Source organism: Nelumbo lutea, chromosome 1, assembly GCF_056320005.1.
Source record: "Nelumbo lutea isolate HS-2025 chromosome 1, American lotus-T2T, whole genome shotgun sequence".
Lineage (NCBI taxonomy): Eukaryota > Viridiplantae > Streptophyta > Magnoliopsida > Proteales > Nelumbonaceae > Nelumbo > Nelumbo lutea.
Genome location: NC_142684.1, coordinates 136,882,368 through 136,908,415, shown reverse-complemented (window position 1 = coordinate 136,908,415; position 26,048 = coordinate 136,882,368). Strand labels below are relative to the sequence as shown.

The 26,048-nt window shown below is 39.8% G+C and overlaps 1 protein-coding gene across 2 annotated transcripts in view; it reads left to right on the top strand.

Annotated features, from left to right (window-relative positions):
• The window catches only part of SFR6 (sensitive to freezing 6), a 54,409-nt gene that overhangs the window by 14,048 nt on the left and 14,313 nt on the right, over positions 1-26,048 (top strand). The window contains exons 5-9 of one of the 2 annotated variants that reach the window (XM_088944589.1): positions 196-297; positions 18,227-18,317; positions 18,463-19,032; positions 19,385-20,003; positions 20,089-20,168. In XM_088944589.1, the coding sequence (XP_088800715.1) occupies positions 196-297; positions 18,227-18,317; positions 18,463-19,032; positions 19,385-20,003; positions 20,089-20,168 (1,462 nt within the window). The remainder of the gene's footprint in view (positions 1-195; positions 298-18,226; positions 18,318-18,462; positions 19,033-19,384; positions 20,004-20,088; positions 20,169-26,048) is intronic. The other variant, XM_088944595.1, reaches the window with a different exon arrangement.

Sequence of the window (26,048 nt, the reverse complement as noted above, 5' to 3'; positions counted from 1 at the left end):
CAATCCTTATTTTACTGAACTTTAAGCCTATCTTAACATAGTAATTAATCCTTACATGTATACGGAAAAAGGAAAAGAAAAGAGAAATTCACTCTATCCAAGCTCTCATTCTGGCATGTTAATGGATTCTTTCTTTTCTTGATTTTTTAATTTGTTTATTCTCTCAGCTTAATTTATTTAATTTTTCAAATTCAGGGGCCTGTCAATCTGGTACGAGATGCCAGCTGCTGGCAATGTGAATATGAATGGCGTCAAGATATTGCAGTAGTTACAAAGTGGTTGTCAGGAATGTCGCCGGTATGCCATTGACATTCTCTTGTTAATTGTGGTAATGTGGTTCTATATGTATGGTGTAAAGCTACATTCTTCTGTACTCCTTTGCTCCTTATTAGGTAGATGGGTGAGAGATGAGCTACAAATGCAAGTATTCTTTAATCATCTCTAACCTGTTCCAATGACAAATTTATGTTGCCCGCCACCTTAATCTAATCAACTTATGGCATATTCATCCATCTTATTATTTCTTGGTCTATGTCATGTGTCTGGTATCAATGACTCCCTTTGATATATTGTTTCCATTTTTTTTGGATCAGTAACCATGAAACTTATTCACATGGATAAAAGAATATCGTGTACAGAAATTACATTATCAAAGATGTTAGGCTAACCCCTGCTACCTAACTTTACAATCTGATTTTAGTTACATTATAACCCTCCAATCCAGGGGTGGCTATTTCTGACCCAATCTATCCACTGACAACCCACCCATACCCATTCATTTAAGATGTGGGTGGAATATGGGTTGAACAGCCCATTGAGTCAATTAAAAGGGTTGGGTTATGGGTATCCATTTGAGTCAATCTATCCACTGACAACCCACCCATACCCATTTATTTAAGATGTGGGTGGAATATGGGTTGAACAGCCCATTGAGTCAATTAAAAGGGTTGGGTTATGGTTATCCATTTGGGTCAAGACATAAAGGGTTGGTTTACATATTTTCTCATTCTTTATCTTTTTAATAAGGATGCATTCATATAAGTTTAATTATTCAAATGGGTTGAGCAGCCCATTGGGTCAATTAAAAAGGGTTGGGTTATGGTTATCCATTTGGGTCAAGACATGAAGGTTTTCTTTTTTTTTTTGGTAGGCAACTATGTGAAAGAAGTTGGTTCACATATCTTCTCAGTCTGTCTTTTTAATTAGGATGTATTCACTTGGGTTCAAGTATTCAAATGGGTCAACATGTGTGGTTTTGGTTGGGTTCTGTTGTTAGGACTGCTATTAGGCTCGTATTGCACTGTTATTATTTATCTTTTCTTTGTTAAGTTGTAACCAAAAGACTGCTCTGTTAGCTTATATCAGAAGCTGGTTTACATATATTCTTAGTGAGGCAGCTGCCACTGACACTTTTCCAGTAAATATTCTTTCTTCTTCTCTGCTGTCCTAGATGGTATCAGAGCAGGATTGATAGAAGTTGAAGATTGGATCTGTTTTTTTCCTTTCCTCCCACTCAGATTTCCTCTAGAATTGACTGAACTTTCGAAATCTGAAAGAGAACTGATCAAGTAAGTGTTTTCTGTTATTCTTCTTTTCCTTTTGGTTAGAACCAAAAGGGTTATTGTTTTGGCTGTTTTCTCCCTTTGTATGATGAGTTTTTGAGTTTGAGGAGTTTCTTCAGTGTTCTTTTGTTGTTGAGGTTTGAGATCCATTCGGCTGTGTGTTGTGCCCTGTTTTATGGATCTCACACCAAATTCAGACCTGACAATCTGTATTGTGGTGTTTTGGGGCTTGAGAAGTTCTCTTTCCCCTGCACATCTGTTGTTTTGCAGCGTACAGACTGTGAGGGTCGGCTGGAGGTGTTCTCTCTTTCCTTTTTTGGACTGGTGGTGTTTGAAGGTTTTTCTAGGTTTTGTGTCTTCTAGCCACTTGTAGGTGCTGTTAATGGATAAACAAGTCTGGATTTGTGGTTTTTCTAGGTTTTATGTAAAGACAATGTCTACTGAAGATTCAGTTGTCTCAGAAGTTACTGGGAACCAAAATATGACTAGTTCAGGCAGTGAGAGTTGGGGTTTTCCTGTTGCTATCATTGTCCTTGATGAACTAAATTATTTGGAGTGGGCAAAAAGTGTGAAATTATATATGGGCTCAAGAGGTAAGCTTGGGTATTTGTCTGGTGATGTTCCTCAACTTAAGGAGGCTGGTTTGGTTCGTGATAAGTGGGACCAAGACAACTACTTGATCATGTCTTGGCTAGTGACCTTTATTCACCCTATGCTCGTATATGTCAGCTTCACGTAGAGTCATCCACTTGCAAACAGGGGGAGAAAAGTTTATCATATTATTCTTCTCTCAATTCCATGTGAAAGGAACCTGATTATTATCTGTCTGTTGACTGGAAAAATGAATAAGATGCAAAGGATTATAAGGAACTTGTAAATCAACAGCAGATGTTTGCTTTCTTGGTTGGTCTTAATCCTAGTTATGAGCCCATTCGAGTTAAGATATTAGGGAGTAAGGAGCTCCCATCAATTCAGGAAGTGCACTCCCTAGTTCAATCTGAGGAGAGTAGGAGGTTAGCCATGAATCCTCCAGAGGGGGGTAGCAAGTCGGTCTCTTGGCCAAAGGGAGTGGCGGAAGAAGGGTAGCGATGCTATGAAGAGGATTGAAGCTGTTGATAAAGATAAGTTGAGATGTTCTCATTGTGGTAGAACTCAACATACCAAAGAAATATGTTGGGACCTTGTGGGCAAGTCAAAGAACTTCCATTCCTTCCAGAAGAAGCAACCACAATAGTATGGAAAGAAATCTAGTTCAGCCAATGCAAGTTTCTGGTGACTCATCTCAGGAGAGTATCTTTACAGGCTCTAACTACAGGGAGGGGATGCTAAATTCCTTACGTGATTAGTTGGAAGAGTATGGTAGGACTTTCTGACATCTTGAAGAGTCCTTTGTCACTCCTACCTCACATGTGTCCACTTCAGGTAACCAGGCCTCTACATTCCATGTGTTTAGTTGTCTACTTCATCTCCCAACCCTTAGATCATTGATTTTGAGGTCACCAACCACATGACTGGAACGCCAAGTTTATTTTCAGCATATCGTTTACTTTGGTAAGGACAAAGTTAGGCTAGCTGATGGTTCTCACACTACCATTGCTGGCCAGAGTACTATATCCTTACAAAATGGTGTTTTTTTTTTTTTTTTTTATCAATAACAGTGAATTTTATTAAAGATTGAGAAATTACATAGCTAAGGAGCTAAAAAATCTTAACTCCCTAATACATCAATGTATAGCCAAACCGTAAATCAATTACAAAATAGCCCAAAAAATTGATTTTCTATTCACCCCTTGCCTAGCTAAACCATCTGCCAATGAGTTTGCACTTCTCTTTGTCCATGTACAACTGACTTCAATGTCCTTAGTCAGCCACTTAAATTTCCTCTTTTCATTGCTGTAGTTCCAAAGCTTGGAGTTGTCCTCTTTTAACCAGTTCACTACAATTTCAGAATCACCTTCTACAATCAATTTATTAATATGCATGTCCTTGACCCTTTGTACCCCTTCAAGAGCTCCTAGTATCTCAGCCCTTAAGGAATCTCCCACCCCAATTGGACCAGAATACATAGCTAACAGATTCCCTTTCTCATCTCTTATCACTTCCCCTATTCCAGAGGGCCCTGGGTTGCCCAAACTACTGCCATCAAAGTTCAGTTTGATAAGGCCGTGAGGTGGAGGGGTCCAACAAGAACTTGATGCTTTCTTAGCTGAAGCTGATTCTACAATTTCCTTCCAATTCCTTAACATTTCATCAACTGAGAAATCTGCAAACAATTCCAAAGTTTTCAACCAATGTGTTACCTTAATGTGAATAATCTCCAATATTACTTCCAAGCTTCTCTCTTTATCTAAAAAAATCCGTGAATTTCTCTCCTCCCAAACAGTCCAACATACTGCAGCCCTAACACATCTCCACATGATCTTGGCCCTTTTTGTTGGGCAGTTGGGCATGGAAGTGAATAAGCTTTGCACATTCAAAGGGGGGAGTCCACCCGCACCCAAACAAAGAAGTAAACCATTCCCAAATGGCATGGAAGTGAATAAGCTTTTGCACATCCTTACAAAATGGCATTCACCTATAGTCTACCGTGTTCCTAAATTTCCCACTAACCCTTTATCTATTAGTTGTATTACCAAGTCATTGGATTGTAGTGTAACATTTTTTCTTCTTGATTCTTGTGTTTTCCAAGATATGATTTATGGGAGAGTGATTGGTAAGGGACGCGTGGTTGATGATCTCTATATATTGGATGATGTTGCTGTTTTCAAGTCAAGTAATACACAAGTTTTGTGGGTCATTATGAGAGTCCTTGTAATAAAGCCAGATCTTGCTTTGGCACTACTGTCTTGGCCATTTGTCTTTTTCAGCCTGAGGGTCTTGTTCCGGTAGAAATCTGCTGAATTAAAAAAATATGAAAGAAAGGAGAGAAGGAAGAGATTTGTTTATTTTTATTCATCAAAAAAAAAAAAGGAGAGAAGGAAGAGAGAAGGAGAAGAAGAGAAGAAGAGAAGTTGAAAGAAAAGAGAGCAATAATCTGGCTGCCCCCTTCACTTATTATTTATACTAAAATAATAGAATAGTACAAAGACAACTATGCCCTTATAGGGTGGCAAAACATAAAACAACATATATAACACTCAAAAAAATAATAAAATTTGGACTCAGATAACTACTGTGGTCCCCACCTCCTAGCTAACAACTAACATGAAACATCTACTCAGAAAAACATCATAAAACTAATTAATCTTCAACACTCCCCCTCAAGTTGGGAGTAAATGTCACACATTCCCAACTTGCATAGATCATGTTCAAGCTTGTTCCTTGCCACCCCTTTAGAGAGAACATCAGCCAGCTGCAACTCTGAAGAGACATAAGGCAAACAAACTTCTCCGGTTGTTACCCTTTCTCTTATAAAGTGTCTGTCAACTTGAATGTGTTTTGTCTATCATGCTGAATTGGATTGTGGGCAATATTGATTGCAGCCTGATTGTCACAGTATAACATCATAGGTTCTTCTGCTTTCACCCCAATCTCACTCAAAAGAGATCTAACCCAAAGAAGTTCTGAGATACCATGAGCCATGGATCTGTACTCAGCCTCTGCACTTGACCTTGCCACAACCGCTTGCTTCTTACTCTTCCAGGAGATCAAGTTTCCTCCTACAAAGGTACACACTCCTGATGTAGACCTCTTGTTATCTAAGCATCCTGCCTAGTCTGCATCTGTATAGGATTCTAGCTTCAGATTCTCATGATTTGAGAAAAGAATGCCTCTGCCAGGGTGTTTTTTCAGATATGCAAGTATTCTCTCAATAGCTTTCTCTTCCTAGAGGATAGAGTTATATCATTGGTCACTCTAACTGTCCCCTTCCCAGCAATGGGCATATGTGAACCATCTGTTGTAGAGACTCTGTCTCTACCAGAGCACAACTAATAGGAACTGAAAATGCTAGGGGCATTAGTCATATGCTCAGATGCTCTTGAGTCTATAATCCAGGGAGGCCCCTCCTAACCTGAAGTGGATGCAAGATTCGCAGTTGCATATGAACTACCTGTATGTGCAAAGGAAGTGGTGTAGTTGGCTCCTGCATTCTACTGTCCATCTGGAAGGCTAGAGCTGGGTGAATCTTTCTTACTCATAAGCTGTCCAAACCTCTCCAATTTTGTTCTCATTGCTGTTACTCCAATGGATTCCCAATCAGTTTGAGAGAGAGGGGCTGAAGAGTCTCCTGTAGTGGCTACATTTGCATTTCCCTTGTTTCTTATTCGAGCAGGCATAAGATTTGGATGAAGCTTCCAACAAGTGTCCCTGGTATGCTTAGGCTTCTTGCAATAATCACACACCAGTCCTTCTTATCTTCCCTTCTAGTCTCACTACTCCCCCTGTCTCCATTCGGCTTAGGTTTTGTTATACCAACTATAGCCAACTGGTCAATCCCAAGCTGTCTCAGCATTACATTCCTCCTACTCTCCTCTCCAGAGACAAAAGCATAGGTTTGAGAGAGTGTCACACCCTCCCTAGAAAGAATATGCTACCTAGCAATGTCAAATTCAGGGTTCAGCCCTGCCAAGAACTCAAAAACCCTATTCCTCTCTACCAGTTTGTGATAAGTCACTGCATCATTTACACTTTCCCATACCACAGTTTCTAAGTAATCTATTTCCTGCCATAGGGTTTTCAGCATGGAGAAATACACAACAAGAGGTTTTTCTCCCCGTTTCATACTTATCACCTGATTTCTTAATTGATAGGCTCTGGCTTCATTTTGCTTCTGAGAGTAAGTTTCAGTCACTCCATCCCAAATCTCCTTAGCAGTATTAGCCCATAGGAAATTTTTTGCAATATGAGGTAACATATTTTCCACGAGCATCAGGAAGAGTCTGTATCATGTTTCTTCTCCTCCCTGGTGAGATACCCTAATTTTCCACGGGCACCAATAGCCATCTTAGCTGATTGTGGCTCCAAATAATTTGTACCATCAAGTTTTACTATACTAATGATCCCAAACCCAAAAATATCACTACTACCTCCAACACCTAGTCCCATAGTACCGATAGATTTCATCTCAGTATTCCAACTCTCCATTTTACTTCAAACAATTCAATAGTAAGAAAAAAAATAGATTGGAGACCTTTAAAAAATAATTTAATACCACACACATAGAAACCAACCCTTCCGGAAGAAGAAAACCCTAGATGGAGGGAAATCTCTCCTCCTCACACCTCCCAACAGAGAGAAAAGTGATTCGATCACTCCGGGAGGCCTAGAAAAATTCAGAAACCAAATCGCCCTCTTTAGAAAATCAAAAGAAAACTAACAATACCTGGGCGCCTAAGATCAGATAAAAAACTAAGAGTCCAACTTTTCTGGGACTCTTCCCTGTACTCCAGTTCTTCTTGATTTTGATGCCGAACAGTAGATCACCTTCCTGATGTCCAGATCCCACCAAAAACTCCAAGAACTGGGCAATCTATAGCAGATCGATCAACCCTTTACTTCTTCATGCAGTCGACTGATCTAAGGCTGCATGAGAATGCTTGAAGAAACTGAAAGGAATGGTAGGATCCATCGTATGGACGCCAAAACTATTGCGGAATGGGTGGGCGAATTTCAAAAATTTCCTACCTTCCAACTGGGAATCATATTCCCTGATTTTAGAATCAAAATTCAAGGATCCTACTTGAACCAAACCAAACCAGATTTGAACCAAAAGACAAGGAAGGGATTATACATGATCTAGAGAAGCAGTATCTCCCAAAGTTGGTGTTCACGCCCAAAGAAGATCCCAAGATCAGCTCCCATTGAAGATGACACAGTGATGATGGAGCTGAATCAGCAGTGTTTGTCCCACGAACCAGACTCTTCTGAAGAATTCGATGGAAAAGACTGTGAGCACCACACGAACAATCAAGAACCTTTCTTGATCTTCTCTAACTGAGAACTCGAATTGGCAGAAAAGGGTGGCGGTGGCTACTGAAGGAGAATGCTAGAGAAGAAGATGGCGAACTACTATTCCCTTCTCTAGGGTTATCTAAGATCCTATCTCAAGAATGCAGAGTTGTCTGCTCAAACTCCTAGGGTTCGAATTCAAGTAAGTCGAATTAGGGTTTTCCTTCTCTTTCTTAATGATTAAGAAAACCTCATAATCATATCAGGAGTTGCCTTATCCAAATCTGTATTTGGATTAGGACTCTTCTTAATCTTATCTGCAGATTAGATCAGCTTTTGGGCTTAACCTAATCTCATATCTGCCCCTTAAGTGACTGATCAAATCAGCCCAGATCGAAATGGGCTTTAGGTCCAATATGTATTTAGTGCTCAATAGTCTTCTAAACTGCTGCCCAGTTGGGCCTCTTTGTATGGCGTGGGACCCAAGCATTGATCTACACACCAGCCACATGGGTTCGGTCCAACCTCTGTTACAAGGCCTAGCCGAATTCACTGGAAAGCCCAGTGAACCCCCTGAGCCCATCACATGGACCCTATGGGCGCAACACTTACACTAAGTGGTCCCTGGGCCAAGCCATTTTATAAAAACCCAGGGACTGTGGGCAGATGCAAGATTAGCCCATCAGGTATCATCCTAAATGGCCTTACACTCAATCTCTCAGCCCATAATGATCAAGCACTGCTCGACAAGAGAGGACCTCTCCTTCGGCTGCAAGGAATAGTGCTGCACTCTTTACTCACATGGATCCTGGGAATTAAAACCATTTGCAACCATTTTGAAACCATACATATCTATATATATCATATATATAAATTTTGCAAAACAAATTCCAACGATTGAAATCAATTGCCGGCAGTTTGGTTTCCATTAGAGGGAGTGCATCCCCGATCATTACCTTTGTTTGACAAAGGGGTTGATCCCGTCACTATGATCACCCACTCAGATGAATTCTGAGACTGTCCCAACATACCCAGGTTTTGACCCCTACTAAGGATCTCACTGATTGGCATATCAAAGACAGCCCGATCCGACATCTAGCGTAGTACCATAATCGGGTCTAGGGGTCAGGTGTAACTTTCTAGTTTTGCCCATCAATCTCCAAGGTCCAGGGCAATACTGGAAATCTGGTCTGGTTCAAGGGTTCAAGTAATCCTATACTGTGTGTGCCTTGGGTCTTACCCTGGCGGCTGAGAGAAGCCACCCCAACAGTTGGCAGCACACCAGTGTCAGCCTTGGCAGGATAAATCTCCCCAGACTTATCCAACGGCTGCGAACATTTAAAACCAACACAAGTCTCATTAAGTGTCCAGTTTTAGGGTCTTACACAGAAGCATACCACACAACATGAATCAAACATGTACTTTATTTATTTACATTAAATATCAAAAGTACATCAAAACTGATTGAAGCTAAGGGCATACAAAAACTGTCCAACAGAAACCCTAGCCGATGCTCTGATACCAAGTAGAAATCTACTGAATTAAAAAAATATGAAAGTAATTTCTTGAAGAGAGAAGGAGAAGAAGAGAAGAAGAGAAGTTGAAAGAAAAGAGAGCAATAATCTGGCCGCCCCCTTCACTTAAAATTTATACTAAAATAATAGAACAATACAAAGAGAACTATGCCCTTATAGGGCGGCAAAACATAAAACAACATATGTAACACTCAAAAAACATAATAAAATTTGGACTCACATAACTACTGTGGTCCTCATCTCCTATCTAACAACTAACATAAAACATCTACTTAGAAAAAACATCACAAAACTAATTAATCTTCAACAGTTCCCAAAATTATTTAAGTTAGTTTTTGAATCTTCACTTTGATGTCCAACCTCTCTTTTGAGCAAGCATTGTGGATCAGATTTTCCTCTAAGAAATAAAATTACTGAATTTCCTTTTTCAAATTATTCACCCAGATGTGTCGGGTCCTACTACTATTATTGTAGAAGGAGGTTACAAATATTTTATTAGTTTCCTTAATGATTTCTTGCATTATACTTGAATTTACTTGCTTTACTTATGGTATGAAGTTCCTAAAGTAATATAGGATTTCCAAAGACTGATTTTCACTCAATTTCATGTAGAAGTACAAATATTTTACTTAGAAAATGCTCGTGAGTATTTTAAAGATGATCAAAATCAATTTTTTTTTCTTAGTATGGTATTCATCAAAGTACATGTCCAAGAACTCCTCAATAGAATGGTATTGCTAAGTGGAAGAAGCGACATCTCCTAGAAGTGGCTCATGGTTTAATCTTGCATATGCATGTTCCAAAAAGATTTTGGGCTGATGTCGTGTTGACTGTTGACAATTGAGTTTCTTATCACAGGATGCCCACATGTATTCTCAAGTTCAAGGCCCCATATTGGCTTTTGTTTCTTAAGCCCCCAGTGTTCTTCATTTCTGTTTGTACATTTGGATGTCGATGTTTCGTCTAGGATTTGTCCATATCTCGTGGTAAGCTTGACCCTTGTTCCATTCCTTGTATTTTTCTTGGCTATCTCTTGGCCTAAAAGGAATATAAATGTTATGATCCTACTTCTCGGTGTACATTCATTTCTATGGACTTATCTTTTGTTGAGTCTCAACCCTTCTTTCCTGCTTCTCTTCAAGGGTAGAATAGTAGTTAAGAGCAAGGTTCACAATTTTGATACGTAAGGGCTGTATCATATTGTGTGCTTCCCAATACGCCCCTACGAGAGGTGTTTCGGGGTCTAACCCGGTTCAGGGGGTAGATGGGCCTTAAATCGACCCCTCTGAACTAGGTTGGAAAAAAACTGAAAAAAGGGATGTGAGCTTCAATATGATCCTATACACTCCTACTAGCATACCAGACTGTATCGATATTTTGAACCTTGGTCAAGAGGAGAAGCATGTCCTTCCCTCGACTCTTGCTCCATCTAATGTTGTTCTTATCCCTCCTGTTGTTAATAGGAGCAACATACATCACTAGGTGAGGAGGTACTTGACACTACATTTCCTAAACCAATGGAAGGCAAACTTGAAGAGTAGTGCATATCCTGTTGAACCAAGTAATGCTCCCTTCCCTTGTGTGACCCTAGTTGTGATCTTGATCTTCCTAATGTTGTTCATAAAGGTACCCATTCATGCATTACTAAACATTGTATCAGTCACTTCACCACTTGTTCCAACTTGTCTCCCTCTTATTGTTCTTTTCTTTATGCTATTTCTAGTGTTCATAAAGGTAGCTTATACTTACTATTTATGTGGATGGCATTATTATTACATGGAACTGGGAGGCAGGGATATTGAAGTTAAAGGGATTTCTCGGTGCCTAGTTTGAATTGAAAGATATAGGCCCCTTAAAGTATTTCCTTGGAATTGAAGTTGCAAGGTCGGATAAAAGGCATCTTTGACCCCGTTTGGCATCATTTCGGAGAATTGCTTGTGGCGATTCTCATGATTCTTCGGAGTAGAATTGCATTTGGATTTACTTGCTCTAGAGAATCCTTCCATTTTTGGATGGAATTTTTCACCCCAAAGCCCATTTTTCCGGGGTGATATTTTTTAGCTTCTCAGGATGAGAAATTTTCATCTAGCTCATTCTTGCTATTATCTTAATGCAATTACAAATACATGTGATCCTCAAACACATGAAAATAGGGGCTTTTTGGTCATTTCTCCACAAAACATAACGTGGAATGTGAAAGGCCCTGAAGCCCCTGTTTCTCTTTTCCTCGTCTTCGCTCAATGGGCCTCTGTACTCTCCTCTTCTAAACAATGCAAAAGAGAAGGTCCTATTCTCAGATAAGAATAGAGACCTTGTATCCAAAATCTGTACTCTCCACCTTCTAAATGATGCAAATGATGCAAAATGGTCCTCTGTACTCTCCACTTTCCTCCCCTCCTCAATTCCTTATATCTGAAATCTGAAAGCCCTGGTAATCATCTCCAACAACAAATCCACTTCCCAGAAACCCTAGTCCATCACTTTTCTTTATCAAGGAATTAGGATTAAAGAAGCCCAATTTGTTGAGTACTGTCATTGCTTATCTGTTGAATACTCGCACCAAGAGGCTTGTTCAAAAGTATAGGTTCTTGAAGAGCTTAGGGTTTTTGAATGAGTAGTCTACTTGAGTTTGTGCACGGCGATCTTCGATTTAAGCATTGAAAATGACCTTAGGCCAAAGATTGATTTCTTGGTGAATGAGATGAAGAGAGATTTTGAAAAATCGAACGTGTGTCTGTAATGTTTGGATTTGAAGGAGAGAAGAACAGTATAAGCTTCATTACAGAGGATGCTATTATCGAAGATTTTATGCAAAATGCTAGTGAAATTCAGTACGTAATTACTCATTTATCCTTCATCACTTGACTCTCTCATTTTAGTTTTACCTAGTCCAATTCAGATACCTGAATTTGGGAATTATTAATTGGAAAATAGTGTTTATAAAGGTTAGCAATCAACAAAAAAAGATCTCACACTATCCTTTTGAGAAGAAAAATGTTCCTTTTATTTATTTATTTTTATGTTTTGCATGCTGAACATTTGATCAAAGAAGACATGTTAAACATGGATTTCAACATTTGGACCAAACTAAAGGTGAGTTTTCTTTCAACACATTTGTCCAAATCGTTCTGGATGTTTTTTAAATGGTTTTTTTTATTTTTATTTTTCAAATAGTTGAAATAGGGATTTTCTAAATCATTATGTTATCACAAATCCCATATGCGATTTGCATTTTTTGGGCATTGGATGTTGAAGAAAAAGGAGTTCAAACTTGGTTTCCAAATTGTTTTCAACAGCCACGTAGTTCAGACCTGGTTTTCAAATTATAGCTAGGATCAAATGTTATAAAAGTTTTACTTGATTTTATTATAATTTGAATCCCATCATTTAAAGGCAATAGAGTACCATGTAACTTCATTTGAACTTATATTCAGACCTGGTTTTCAAATTATAGCTAGGATCAAATGTTATAAAAGTTTTACTTGATTTTATTATAATTTGAATCCCATCATTTAAAGGCAATAGAGTACCATGTAACTTCATTTGAACTTATATTTATTAGAATTGCTATGGTTTTGTATATCAATCATCTAGAGAATTGATTCCATGAAATTGGTTGCTGTCAAACGTGATTCTATTTCTGAGAAACAGGAATCAGATGACTGCCAAACATGGCCTTTATTTCTCAGAGGAAGTACATCCTAGATCTTCTTCATGACATTGGTAAACTTGGAGCCAAACCAGTAGATACTCCAATTGATGTTAATCATAAACTTGGGGAAGAAGGTAGTGAGCCCCTCTCTGATGTGAGACAGTTTCAACGGCTTGTTGGGAGATTTTTATTCTTGTTTAGTACATACTTGATATTGCCTATGTGGCGGGGGTGCTTAGCCAATATATGCATGCTCAGAAAACCACTCATCTTGTTGCAACAGAGAGGGTTCTTAGGTGCCTGAAGAAGTTCCTTAGTAGAGTACTAGAGTTATTCTCTTCTCCAAGCATGGTTATTTAAGGGTAGAAACTTTTATGGATGCTGATTGGGCAGGTTCGATTGACGATAGAAGATCTGTCACAAGTTGTTGTGCCTTTATTGGAGATAATTTGGTAACTTGGAGAAGTAAAAAGCAAGCTGTGGTTGTCAGTTTGGAGGCTGAGTATAGAGCCACGGCACATCTCGCAGCTGAAATGTTATGGTTGAAGAATATGTTTATGGAGTTGGGAGTTGAAGTTCAACATCCAATGTCATTGTATTGTGATAATAAGGCAGCGACTAATATTGCCCACAATCCTGTGATGTATGAGAGGACAAAACATATTGAAGTGGATAAGCATTTCATTCATGAGAAGATTGAAGATGGTGAAGTCTGCATTCCATATGTTAATTCTACGGATCAATTGGGTAATATCTTCACTAGGAGTGTTACTTGTACCTGACATGTTGATATTTGTACCAAGTTGGGAATGATTGATATATACAGCCCAACTTGAGGGGGAGTGTTGTTAGGGCTGCTGTTAGGCTCTTATTAGACTGCTATTATTATCTTTTCTTTGTTAAGTTGTAACCAAGAGTAACGTTGTAATTTTCTCTTTTCTTTAAACACCCTCATATGTAAGTCAGTGAGGTAGCCGCCACTGACACTTTTCCAGCAAACATTCTTTCTTCTCTGCTGTTTCTCCTCCTCCCTTCCTCTCTTTACTTCTAGAGGTTGCAACCCATGTCATGATCATCATCTTTGTCTAAGCCTTGTCCCAACTATATGGGATTGGCTACTTGAATCCTGTTTTTCCATTCACTTCTATTCAGTGCCATTTCTATTGTTAAATTATAGGCATTTAAATCATTTCTTACTACTTCCACCCAATTCCTTTTTAGTTGCAACCCATGTACATAATAGAAATATGGATTACTAATGGATGTGGGTGGTCGGTGGATAGGTTGGCCTTCAACTGTCATCCAACCCAACCCAACCCATCCATTTACCACCTCTAAAGACAACTTTTCCCTGTTTACCCCTTGTCTTGCAAGTCAGTCAGCAACAACCTTTGTAGCTCTATACATCAATATCCAAATCACTCTCATTTCTCTAGTCGACTGCTTAGCTTGTGTTAAGGTATGCTAATGTTGCCATTTGCACAGAATATCCTTAGTTTTGGGATCTCCTTCAACTATTATATTGTCCGGGTTTAACCTCTTACAACTCTTCAGACCTTGTAGTACAGCTTGTAACTCTGCTCTTGTGGAGTCTCCTCCAATTGTACCTAAAAATAGAGCAGTAAAAGATCCCGAGTTGTCTATACTCTAACAACTCCACCAATACCAGAGGATCCAGGGTTTACCCATGCTACAGCCTTCAAAATTGAGTTTGACATGGTTCAAAGGTGGTCGACACCATTCCCATATTATGTTTGGCCTTGAAGATGAGTATCCTGTCATGTATTCCCATTCTCTCAAAATATCATCCATGGAGAAAGGCTCAAAGATCCTTAATGTCTCCACCCAACTTGTCACCCTCAAAAAGTTAGATTCAATGATAGCCTCCTTGTTCTTGTAACTCATTAAAAACTCTGTTATTTCTTTCCTCCCAAATAGATCATAAAGTAGGTGCCCTAGTGCATCTCCAAAGTAGCTTACCCCTCCTTGTCTTTGAACTATAGAAGTTTACTTTGAATAAAGATTCAATGTACCCCGGGGGAAGCCACCCACTACCAAAGAAAGAAGAGATAGCCCCAAATATTCAAGGTCTCAGATTGGCTAAACAATGGGGACTGCAACAACTAGATGTGGACGGAGATTCCAATCTGGTAATAGGCTGGCAGCAAACAAGAAGCTTGGCAACTTGGGCCTTCAGACAGCATATAAGAGAGATTATGTGTCTAGTAAGGGAGCTTGGGGTGCAGGTTAAATGGACTAGAAGATCACCGAATGGAATGGTTGACACTTTAGCAAAGCAAGGAGTCAACAGGGAGGCTTTGTTTTGGGCTTGTTTGTAATTCTGTTTCGTTTAAGGGCTCACCATCAGACCATCTTTTTGGGTGGTGACAGTCGTACTCTTTAATTAATTAATGAAGTTACCATTTCCTATAAAAAGAGATAGGCCCAAATACTGGAATTATAACTGCATGAGATTAGTAGATGCAATTTAGATTTCTTACTTGCTTCACAAAGAGAGCATATGTGCGGTGGGATGCACCAGTTATGACTCCTCTTTTGAAAAGTATTGATCTTCAAATGGCAAACCTCCCAACAAAAACCCCTAATTTATGTTCTGTTTCCAGTTTTTTGTTGAGCCACTTGTTTTTTATATATTGTTCACAAACTTCATTACAGGATCTGCACATGGTTGCATACTTGCATTTCATGGACTCTTTTGAGGCCACCTGGTAAACTTTATAGGCTTTGGTATTCTTCTCCCTGTCCTAATAAAGATATTTCTAGCCTTATTTAATTTGCCCATATCTCTTGTGTCTCAACAGTTATGCTTTATGTTCACTAACTTCTTCAATATGTTTCTCATGGCCAAAATGTTCCATATTTTTGTCCATCCCCTTTTGTTGTTGTGCTTCACCTATACTAAATCTGAGTTGCAATGTTTTTAAATCTGACCCAGAAGCTGACCTATTTTTTCCTCTAGGTGGCGGGCCAGAAGTTCAACCATTCTGTGTATATATTATTTTATTTTATTTTTTATTTAATTTTTTATATAAATTAAAAGGGCAAATTTCTTAAACTACCCCTAAGGTTTAAGAAATTGACTAACTATTACCCTTACTATTGTAGTGTTCTTTAAAGTATAAAGTACCCCTATTGTTTTTGACAATTGTTGCACAACTCCCTTCCCGTTAACTCTCCATCATAGATCGTTTACTCGTGACTTCACATGTTTGATTTAATGTTAAACTATACCCAAAATATCCTTTAATGGTCGGAAATGCCCTTTTCACATACGTCGGAGTTCCGAACGTCGTATGCAATAGACCATCCGGGTTCAAATGCTTGGAGAACACGCTAAGCCTAAAATTTGTATCCTTTAGATTTCCTTCTTCGTTGAGTAGGAGATTCTCAAGATTTAGATCCTGGTAGTATACACTATAGCTCTGGTAGAAATCAACGACGGAGATAAGTTGTTGGAAGTAAGCGCGTGCAACGTCTTCCTTCAGTCGACCCTTTGCAACCTTGCAGAAAAGCTCATCGCCTCGTCTCGGACAAGCTCCATGGTGAAGTAGATCTTGGACTTGCTAGCGTGGACTTCATTGAGCTCGACAATGTTGGGATGCTTCACCATCTTCATTATCAAAATCTCCCACTTCACCTGTTCCATCATTCCAACCTTGATCACCTTTTCCTTCCCAACAACCTTCATTGCCATGCTCTTGCCAGTCTGTAGGTTCTTGGCATGGTAGATCTTAGCGAATGGCCCCTGCATTGATATTGTAGGGATGAATCCCTTGTATAGTGCCATTGTCTCCTCTGCCCTCACTGTCTTCAATGCGTAATCTAGTACATCGGAGTAAGGCACTACCGTCCTTGCCTCCAAGGGCGAAAAGCTCAGTTTGAAGGCTTTGGAGCTGCTTGGAGAGCTCTAGTCTGGGAATGAACCCCAAATCTTTTTCTCATGACCATTGCCATGTAGACATTGTGCTAATCGAACAACACAACTACCACTCAGATTCTTCTCTCTTGGATTTTGATTTTTGCCTCAGCGAAAGCTTCCGACCAGAACTATCCATTATTATTTCATATTTGTTGATTTTAATTTGTGGATTTTGATTTTTGGTAGAAATTCTTGATCGAGAGGGCGAATCATCTCTTCACTTGCTTGTTAAAGCTTTTGATTTTGTACTTGTTGTTTATGAAGGTTTCTGCAACTTATCTCTAGTTCGTTTTCTTCTCTCTCTCTCTCGCTCTCTCTCTCTCCTTATTTTCTTAATTTTGGTTGAGTCTAATTTTGTTGGAAATATTGAAGGTGGATCTTAAACTTAAGATTTGTAGAGTACTGCAAAGTACTATGCAAGATAACTCTCCAAACTTGTGATTCCCTCCTGGTTCGACATTCTTGTGAAGGCATCGATTATGCTCTTGTAGTTGCACCGTTGGGCGGGGGAAGGCGGCCATCGGCCTGCATTTTTGCTTCATGGCATCGTAGAGACCCATACGCATGGTGGAGTATAGTGTTTGCCGTAGGACGAAAGCCGGAATGCCATAGAAGAGGGGAGTGATGCCTTTTGTTTGAACAATCCAAATCTTAACGGAGATAGGTCCATGTGAACAGACCATTCAAGGCTAGCAATACTGGCATCAATGTTTCTAAATTCTAATTTGGAGAGACGACGGTGATGACTCATCGTCGCACCATCGAACAGAAGTTGTAGTGGTTGTCATTGTAGGTGACGATGTTCTTCTCCACTCCAGCAACGATGTATGTTCTTCTCTACTCGGGAACATCTCTACGTCTGTTGTGTTATAAATATAGGGTCAAAATAGTAATTTACTATTTGGTGCCCTTTCTTAACATAAGGGCAAAAATGACTTTTTGTGTCTCCGTTATGATTTAATGATGGCGACAATTGTTAGAAACAGTATGTGTACTTTAAGACAATACTTAAATAGTAGGGGTATAGTTGTCAATTTCCTAAACCTTAGGGGTAGTTTAAGAAATTTGCCCAATTAAAAATAAGCTAAAAATTGAAATTTGAGGCCAAAAAGGGTATTTTTGGGCAAAATTGAATAGATCATGAAAAAGTTACCCAAAATCTAAAAAATAATCGCTTGATCTGATTATTGAGTCTAAAGTTATGGCCTTCGGAAGTTTTCACATATATTGTAATTTGTAACCTGTGACCTGTTGATTGGGTCAAGTGGGTAGACGGTTCAACCACCCAGTTCAGTGGGTTACTGACTAAGTCTTCCTTTTTTTTTTTTCTTTCTTGAACAAGGACTCTTTTGGGGTTAACCTGAACTGGAATCATGACAGAGTGACTGGTTGAATGGTCTCCCACTGGCTGGGTCAATGACAGGTTGGAAAGACTGCTTAGTTGTATGTACATTTTTTACTTGTTTGTGGCCATTAATGTATTTTATCATTGAAGTGCTTGCATTCCAGAGATTCTTTTGGGGTATTTCTGTAGTATGGGATTTTAATTTTGATTGTTAAAATATGTCTTCAGTTGGTGCTTCTTTTCATATTTCTTTCTTGTAAGTTCTAAAATATTTCATTTTTGTTTTACTTTTTCCACACTCAGTATAGGTGGGTTTCCTCGAATTCAAGTAGCTCTGCAAACTCAAAATCAACTTTTGAGGAAAAGTTTCTTTCACAGCAGCCTCAAACTTCAGGTGTGTTGCAAATTTGCAAATTCTCCCAGGCGTTCAGAATTAACATGCCTGGATGTTCTTGAGATGGATATACTATATTTAGAGTACAAATTCTTATCCTACCTTTTGGACATGCATAATGTCTTTTGGACATGCTATATTTCAGCTAGGTGGCCAAATTTTCTTTGCGTTTGTTCCGTTTTCTCCTCGGGATCTGTTCAACTTCACTGGTCTCAGTGGCCTCCTAACCAGACTGGTGCAGCATCAAAGTGGTTTTCCACAAGCAAAGGATTGTTAGGAGCTGGGCCTAGTGGTATCATGGCTGCTGATGCTATCATTACTGAAGCAGGTACAATGCATGTAGCTGGTGTTCCAATTGTAAACCCATCTACTGTTGTTGTTTGGGAAGTTACACCAGGCCCTGGGAATGGAATTCAGGCAACTCCAAAAACAACTACCACTAATGGGGTCCCACCATCAGTAAACCCCCCTAGCTGGGCAGGTTTTGCCCCTCTGGCTGCATATTTATTCAGTTGGCAAGAGTATTTGGGATCTGAAGGAACGTTAAAGGATACAGTGTCACTTCATTGTTCGCCAGTTTCGAACTTTTCTGCGTATGTGAGTCCTGAAGCAGCATCTCAGTCATCAGCAACCACCACATGGGGTTCTGGAGTAACTGCAGTTGCTTTTGATCCAACACGGGGCGGGTCTGTCATAACTGTTGTGATTGTTGAAGGTACTTGTATCGTAACTTGGAGAAAAACTTCTATATTGTTATTCTTATACATTAACCTGCAGTGCATCCTTTTCTAGCAGTGTGTTATGTTTGCATTTTATCTGTTTATGTGCACAGTTATCTCTATGTAGTGAGTCAGAAATTCAGTTGTCATTGCCTTAGACCTCTTTATAGATTAGGCCCTGTGCAGTAAAAAAGGTCTCTTTTGAAGAAAACTTACATGGTAGAGTCATCCAAATCCTAAATTGCTTCTCATTTTCTTCACAATAATGGGTTCCTGTACTAGATTGCACCCATGTTTGTCTCTTTTATGTGATACTGAGCTAAGAAATAAGGGATGGCACTTTTTCAGGGCAGTACATGTCCCCTTATGATCCCGATGAGGGCCCATCAATCACAGGATGGAGAGTGCAGCGCTGGGAATCATCTCTCCAAGCTGTTGTCCTTCATCCAATATTTGGTAACCCCACATCCAGTTTTGGTGCGCAGGCACCAATGCAAACTGTTTGGCTGACTAGAGTTAATAAAAGCATTCCACCAACAAGTGATTTTAAAAGTCCATCAGCCGGTCAATCAGGACCGATCCCCAACGAACGAAGTACACCTGATTCCTCGGTTGATAAAGGAAACAGGGTTTATTTTGATCCCTTTGATCTGCCTAGTGATATTCGCACTCTAGCTCGAATTGTTTATTCTGCTCATGGTGGTGAGGTTGCTGTAGCTTTTCTCCGGGGTGGGGTCCACATATTTTCTGGGGCAAGCTTCACAGAAGTTGATAACTACATTGTTAGTGTTGGCTCTGCAATTGCTACACCTGCTTTCTCTTCTACTAGCTGCTGTTTAGCTACTGTTTGGCATGATAACAACAAGGACCGAACTATTTTGAAGATAATCCGTGTTCTTCCTCCTGCTGTTCCTAGTAGTCAAGTGAAGGTTAATGCAGCAACCTGGGAGCGTGCGATTGCAGACAGGTGCCCCAACAATTGAGTAACAAGATTAAGGAGGCATTTATTATTGTATACCTATGCTTATTAAATTCTTGTTTTGCTGGAGCAGGTTTTGGTGGAGCCTTTTGGTTGGAGTTGATTGGTGGGATGCAGTTGGCTGTACACAGAGTGCTGCAGAAGATGGTATTGGTAAGGAAAAAAAATTTTGAGGATGAATTTAGGGTTTTGATATCTGTAGACAGTATATATTGGGTTGGTTTTCTGTTTTGCAAAATATCCTTTCCTTTTAACCATTGCCAATCATGTCTACAAAATGTGAAGGTCATGTGAAGTATATTGGTGTCTTATAATTTGAATTGGATACATGTCAATTGAGTTGGGGATATCTGAATCCTGTCCAGCTACTACTAGAAGAAATCAATAATTGCAGATTTAGTCAAGTTTCTTGTGAAAGGAAAGAAGGGGAAGATGAAGATTTCAGCAGTAGAGAAGAAAGGAGAAGAAGAAAAGAGTAGGAAGTCAACCAGGATTGTAAAATTAACCTAGCCGCCTACCTCTCATTATATTTATACGTAAGGATGAGATATTATAAGGATGCCCTTAGTAGGGCGGCTACTAATATAGATGAACAGTCACAACTTAAAAAAACATAAACTAATGGGCCTAAAGCCCAACAACTTCCTAACTAAATAAAAAACAACTCGGACCAACTCAACACTCCCCCTCAAGTTGGGAGTAAATGTCACACATTCCCAACTTGCATAGATCATGCTCAGCTTGTTCTTTGCAACACCTTTTGTGAGAACATCAGATTCTTTGCAACACCTTTTGTGAGAACATCAGCGAGCTGCAGATCAGAAGCAATGTATGGAAGACAAACTTTTCCAGAAGTTACCCTTTCTCTGATAAAATGTCTATCCACTTCAATGTGCTTGGTTCGATCATGTTGGACTGGGTTATGGACAATGTTAATTGTTGCTTGGTTATCACAGTATAACATTATGGGTTCTTCTGCCTGTACACCAATTTCTTCTAATAGGGAACGGATCCAGAGAAGATCTGAAACTCCATGTGCCATGGCCCTGTATTCGGCTTCAACACTTGATCTTGCCACAACTGTTTGTTTCTTACTCTTCCATGAGACAAGATTACCCCCAACAAGGGTGCACACTCCTGAAGTTGATCTCCTGTCATCAAGGCATCCTGCCCAATCTGCATCTATATAAGCCTCTAGTTTCAACTGTCCATGATTAGTAAACAATATGCCTTTGCCCGGGTGTCCCTTCAGATAAGCAAGAATCTTGTCAATTGCCTCCCAATGCTGGACTCGTGGAGCATGCATGTATTGATTTACTACACGTACTGCATAGGAAATGTTTGGTCTTGCCATACACAACTATAGCAGCCGACCCACAAGTCTTTGATATCTCCTAATGTTCTTTATTGGTTCACCTTCTGATGCATTGATTTTATGGTTCTGATTAATATGGGTGCTGATTGCCTTTGTTCCAAGCTTCCCTGTCTCTTGAAGAAGATCCAAGACATATTTCATTTGAGAGATAAAAATTCCATGTTTTGATCTTGCAACTTCAATGCCTTAGAAGTATCTCAGTTCTCCAAGATTCTTAATTTCAAGTTCTTTATGTAGGTTCCTTTTTAGACTATCAATCTCACTCAGATCATTCCCGGTGACAACAATATCATCCACATAAACAATTAGGACTGACACCAAAGATCCTCTTCGCTTCACAAACAAGGTGTGGTCGAATTGAGTCTGAGTGTAGCCAAAAGCAATCAAGGCCTTTCTAAATCTGTCAAACCATGCTCTGGGAGATTGTTTCAAGCCATAAAGTGACTTCTTAAGCCTGCATACCTTTCCCTTTTCAGTATCATTGTAAAAGCCAGCAAGAAGATCCATATACACTTCTTCTTGCAGATCCCCATTTAGGAATGCATTATTCACATCAAGTTGAAACAAGGGCCAAGAGTATGAGGCAACAAGAGAAAGAAGTATCCGAACAGATGTCATCTTTGCAATTGGTGCAAAGGTCTCTAAGTAATCAATGCCATAGGTCTGTATGTACCATTTTGCAACAAGTCTTGCCTTGTACCTTTCTATACTTCCATCTGCCTTATATTTTACTGTGTAAACCCATCTGCATACAACTGTCTCCTTGCCTTCTGGTAGACCCACAATGTCCCACGTCTGATTCTTAATCAAAGTTGCCATCTCTTCCTGCATAGTTGTCTTCCACTCAGGTTTGGAGAGAGCCTCACTAACACCCTTGGGTATAGACATTGAATCAAGAGAGGAAAGAAAAGCACGGTAGGAAGGAGAAAGTCCACTGTAGGATAAGTACTGTGAAATACAATGAACAGTACAATTTCTCATCCCTTTTCTGAGAGCAATAGGGAGATCAAGGTTATCTGTAACAGTATTAGTAGGATCAATGGGAACTGAAACAGTAGCGAGACCAAGAGGAATACTTGAATCCATGTCAGCCGAATTTGGAGTCTCTAAGGAATCGACAGGAAGTGATGCGAGTTCTGCTGTAGTGGAATCAACCTCCTTGTGAAGTCTTTGTTGTAAGTAATGCTGAGAAGCAGAATGCAAAGGAGGTGGCAAGGTAGGTGACACAAGGTGGTGGTCAAGCACAGGAGTAGACACAGGGACTGGAACTAGGAGAGGAATAGACTATTGACTCACTTCCCCAAAACACTCCCCCTGAGAAGGATTCTTTGAGAAGAAGTACGTGGATTCAAAAAATGTGACATCCATGGTAACATACTGGCTCCCAGAGACTGGATCATTGCAATAGTACCCTTTCTGATTCTCTGCATATCCAAGGAAGACACTTCTTTGCCTTGGGATCAAGCTACGAGCGTTGAGGACCAAGGATATGTGCAAAGTAGACACACCCAAACACCCTAAGAGGAATATGAAACATCTCCCATGAGGAAAATGGAGACTGAATGGGGTGTTGAATCCAAGTATACGAGAGGGCACCCTGTTAATCAGATATACTGCTGTGAGAACTGCATCACCCCAAAACCGAACTGGAACTATAGATGTGATCATCATGCTTTTTGCAATCTCAACAATGTGTCTGTTCTTCCTTTCTGCAACACCATTCTGCTGTGGACTGTAGGGACAACTGCTCTGATGGAAAATACTATATTCTAACAGATATGAGGCAAGGTGTCTTTCAAAATATTCCTTGGCATTGTCGGATCTAAACACCTTTATTCTTGTTCCAAACTGTGTTAGTACCATCTGATGAAATTGCCTCACCAAGGATGGTACTTCATCGTGGGATTTCATTAGGTAAATCCAAGAGTATCGTGAGAAATCATCCACAAATAAGAGAAAATAGCAATAGCCTCCCATAGATGGAACATGGTAAGGGCCCCACACATCCGAATGGATAACATCAAAAGAAGAAGAACATCTTTTATTACTAGGTTTAAATGAATGTCTACAATGCTTTCCAAGTTGACAACCTTCACACTCCAGACTTGACAAACTAACAGACTCAAAAAGTTTTGGAAACAAAAAACTCAAAGAAGAAAAAGGTAAATGGCCCGAACGATTATGCCAAAGCATAATTTGACCCACAGACCCTTACTCACTATCCCTGCTGACATGATGACTGATGAGGAGGAAGTACATCCAGGAGGTAGATTCCATTCACTTCACGACCACTCCCAATTGTCCTCTTTGAATCCATATCCTGCAAAATACAATGACCAAGAGAAAAAATTATTGAGCAGATCAGGTTCTTAGTCAAACTACTAACAAATAACAAATTAGTGCTCAATTTGGGAACATGAAGGACAAAGTGTAGAGAAATAGAATTACCAATCTTGATAGATCCTTTCCCAGCAATAGGAACATGGGATCCATCAGCTGTGGAGACCCTATCTCTGCCTAAACAGAGCTGGTAAGTTGAAAAAATAGTAGAGCTCTGGGTCATGTGCTCTGAGGCTCTAGAATCTATAATCCAAGGAGGTCCCTCCTTACTTGAAGTAGAAACATAATTTGCAGTGACGTGTGAACTACCTATGTGAGCAAAGGAAGTAGAGTGGACTCCACCAGTGCCACCTGTACCTTGCTGTCCGCTTGCAGCTGAATTGGAACTAGCTGTATCCCGCTGGTTCAAAAGTAGCCCATGCCTCTCAAGTTCGGCTCTTACTTCAACAACTGCAACAGACTCCCGAGCAGCTATAGTAGGAGGGGCCAGAATGTCACCAGTAACTGCCATGTGTGCATTTCCCTTCTTATTTTTCAATCTAGTCGGCACAAGATGTGGGTGAAGCTTCCAGCAAGTATCTCTTGTGTGTTTAGGCTTCTTACAGTAGTCACAGATCAAATCTCTTTTATCTTCCTTCTTGATTTCATTGCCACCTTGATCTCCACTTTGTTTAGGTTTCACAGCACTTACCATGGTAGACTGATCAGGAATAAGGTCTTTCATCATCACATCTCTCCTGCTCTCCTCCGCTGACATAGATGCATATGCCTGTGAGAGAGTAACATTGCCTTTGGAAAGAAGGTGGTGTTGTGCAATATCATACTCAGGATTAAGGCCAACAAGAAATTCAAACACTCTATACTTCTCTAGATGTTTCTGATAGGTAGTTGCATCCTTAGTGGTTTCCTAAGCAAATGTCTCTAAATGGTCAATCTCCTGCCACAGGGTTTTAAGGGCTGAAAAATAGGCTGCAACAGGTCTATCTCTCTGCCTTGTAGAAATAATCTGATTTCTCAATTGATAAGCTCTAGCAACATTCTCCCTTTGTGAATAGGTTTCTGCAATCCCATCCCATATTTCCTTGGCTGTATTTGCCCATAAAAATTTTTTACTTATATGGGGCAACATGGAATTACCCAACAAAGTCATCACCATATAATTCTCCTATACCCACCGGGAGTTGCTAGTTTTGGGTTTCACCTCTTCAGCAGTTATATACCCTAATTTCCCACGAGCACCAATGGCCATCTTTGCAGATTGTGGCCATTCTAAGCAATTTGCACCATCCAACCTAACTGTAGTAATGGTCCCAGCCCCGAAAGGGTCTCTAGCACCACCCACTGGTCCCATTTCATTCTCGGGCTTATTTTCAACTCTGTGGCCCTCCATGCTTCTCAAAAAATGTAAAGAAAATAACTAAAATTTGCAACAAGATCAAACAAAACACTTTTTGGAACCAACAACACCTTTTTGGTGTCCTAGACTTTCTTCCCACAAAAGATTCATTTTCTGTGGGATCGGAGAAGAGAGGGGAGGCAGTCGCTCTCTCTAGAAGCCTCCAAATCAGGCAGGACTCGAATCGCCCCTTACAAAAAACTCCAAGGAACCCTAAAAAATTAGGGCGTCACTTCCTAGGTCAAAATTGAAGAGTCCAATAGAAACAAGACTCTTTCCCTTTCTCTAGTTTTTCCTGATTTTGATGAGAAACCCTAGACTAGCTACAGGGCACACAGATCCACCAAAAAAATAAAAAAATTGGGCTTACCTGAGAGCTTCGATCAACCTCTTAAATCACCATGTAGTCGGCCGATCTAGGGCTGCATGAGAGAACAACTTCAAGGAACCTTCGGCCCGCTCCGATACCAAGAAGAAATCACTAATTGCAGATTTAGTCGAGTTTCTTATGAAGGGAAAGAGGGGGAAGATGAAGATTTCAGCAGTAGAGAAGAAAGGAGAAGAAGAAAAGAGTAGGAAGTCAACCAGGATTGTAAAATTAACCCTAGCCGCCTACCTCTCATTATATTTATACTTAAGGATGAGATATTACAAGGAAGCCCTTGGTAGGGCGGTTATTAATATAGCTGAACAGTCACAACTTAAAAAAACATAAACTAATGGGCCTAAAGCCCAACAACTTCCTAACTAAATAAAAAACAACTCGGACCAACTCAACACTACTAATTCTTATTGTGACATCAAAATTTAATTTCACATAAGTAATTTATGATATAATTTAGGATGAGTTGGCAAATTGGATTCAGATTTTAATCTGATCTATTGGCAGCCCTAGATTCAAAGTGTCAATCTTAGTCATCCT